The following is a 2013-nucleotide window of genomic DNA, read 5'->3' on the forward strand; positions in this document are numbered from 1 at the left end:
CCCGTGCCATTATACCCAGCCTGGCCCGCCCCAGAGCCGCTCTACCCCCAGGCCAGAGCTGAGGACCAGGGTGTTGCAAAAAATAACCTTTATTTGCTCTTTATAAAATACCCCCCTTATTAAATAGCTTGTTAATATTACAGAGAAATAAATTAAATGTGGGAGTCCTAGGGTTCCTGATGGTGGGGGCAGGGGACGTGGCCCTGGAGGGAGGAACTGGGTGTTACCAGGGGTCACTAGCCAGAGATCACATCCCCAGAAGCAGTCACATCATCGTGGGGGGTGGGAAAGAGCTGCTTGCTGGGCTCCACCCATGTTATAACATCCCCATTATATCCAGTCCTAAGACCCACCCCAGAGCCAGCTCCATGTTGGGGTCCCTGTTCCATATGTTTCACCCCAGAGCTAGCTGCATTTCAGCGACCCTGTTGTACCCAGCCCCAATGCTCCGCCTCAGAGCCAGCTGCATGTTGGGGTCCTAGAGTCAGCTATATCTCGGGGACCCTGTTATACCACCCTGATGCCTCAACCCAGAACCAGCCACCTCGGGGGGGAGGGGGGGGGTTCACTGTTCAATCTACTCCACCCCAGAGCCAGCTGCATCTCAGGGGCCCTGTTATATCCAACCTTGATACCTCACCCTAGAATAAGCTGCATCCTAAAGTCAGGGAAGGGAACCCTGTTATATACAGCCCCAGTGCCTCAGGGTCCCTGTTATACCCAACCCCGATGACCCACCCCAGAGCCACTCATCTTGGCACCCCTGTTATACCCAGCCCTGACACCTCACCCCAAAGTCAGTTGCATCTTAAAGGCAGGGAAGGAGTCCCTGTTCTACCCAGCCCCCGGGCCCCACCCCAGAGTCAGCTGCATCTCAAGGTCACTGTTCCATCTGCTCCACCCCCGAGCCAGCTGCATATCAGCATCTTGTTATGCTTAGTTCTTGACACCCCACCCCAGAACCAGCTGCATCTGGGGGGCCCTGTTATACCCCGCCCTGATGCTCCACCCCAGAGCCAGCTGCTCCACAGGGGCCCTGTTGTACCACCCTGACACCTCACCCCAGAGCCAGCCGCCTCTTGGGGAGCCCTGTTCCATCTGCTCCACCCCAGAGCCAGACACATCTCAGGGGCCCTGTTCTACCCAGCCCCAATCCCCCACCCCAGAGCCAGCTGCCTCTCCTGGTCCCCATTACATCTGGTCCCTGCCTGCCCACCCAAGAACCAGTCACCTCCCTGGTCCCTGTTCCCTGTCCTCCACCCCAGAGCCAGCTGCAGCCTTTCCTGCCCCAGCCATGGTGCGGGGGCGGCCAGACGTGGATGGGCTGACGATGAAGTCACAGGGCTGAGACCGTTTCTGGGCAGCTGACGCAAGGCTGGCCTGGCCCAGAGAACCCAGGCGTCCTGGCTCCTGGCCCTGTCCCCCAGCCAGCTCCACACCCTTCCCAGAGCCAGGGAGAGGACCCTAGAGTCCTGTCAGAGCCGGAGGGGGTCCTGCCTCCTTTGGATCCGGATAACCCAAGAGTCCTGGTGCCGTCCCTGCCATGCCTGGGCTCCCATCATCTGTCAGAGCCGGGAGAGAACCCAGGTGCTGGCTTCCCCTCTGCCAAACACAGAGGGAAAGTGGAACCCAGGCGTCCGGGCTCTCAGCTCTGCCCATCTACCCCCCTGCTTTCACTCCCCTTCCTAGAGCTGGGGGAAAACCCAAGCATCCTGGCTTGCCTTGGCTGAACAAGAGCGGGAAGATGAACCCAGGTGCCCAGGCTTCCAGCCAACCCCACCCCACCAGAACTGGAACCCAGGCGTCCGGGCTCTCGGCCCTACCAGCCGACCCCACCAGACCAAAGCTGGGACCTGGAATCCAGGAGTCCAGGCTTCCCTCTAGGACGGGAAGAAGAACCCAGGCGTCTGGCCCTCCATCCCCAGGGTGGGGAAACCCAGGCATTTAGCCACCCACCCCCAGGGGAGTGGGGTGGAACCCAGGCTTCTGGGCGGGTCAGGCCTGCAGCCTTTA

At 60.2% G+C, this 2013-nt stretch overlaps 1 protein-coding gene across 1 annotated transcript in view; it reads right to left on the minus strand.

Moving 5' to 3' along the window:
- Nucleotides 1–1558: 1558 nt before the first annotated feature.
- HAS1 (hyaluronan synthase 1) overlaps nucleotides 1559–2013 on the minus strand; it is a 5136-nt gene continuing 4681 nt past the window's right edge. The window contains exon 5 of the mRNA XM_025216482.1: nucleotides 1559–1602. Coding sequence (XP_025072267.1) covers nucleotides 1559–1602 — 44 coding nt within the window. The remainder of the gene's footprint in view (nucleotides 1603–2013) is intronic.

Source organism: Alligator sinensis, unplaced genomic scaffold, assembly GCF_000455745.1.
Source record: "Alligator sinensis unplaced genomic scaffold, ASM45574v1 scaffold850_1, whole genome shotgun sequence".
Lineage (NCBI taxonomy): Eukaryota > Metazoa > Chordata > Crocodylia > Alligatoridae > Alligator > Alligator sinensis.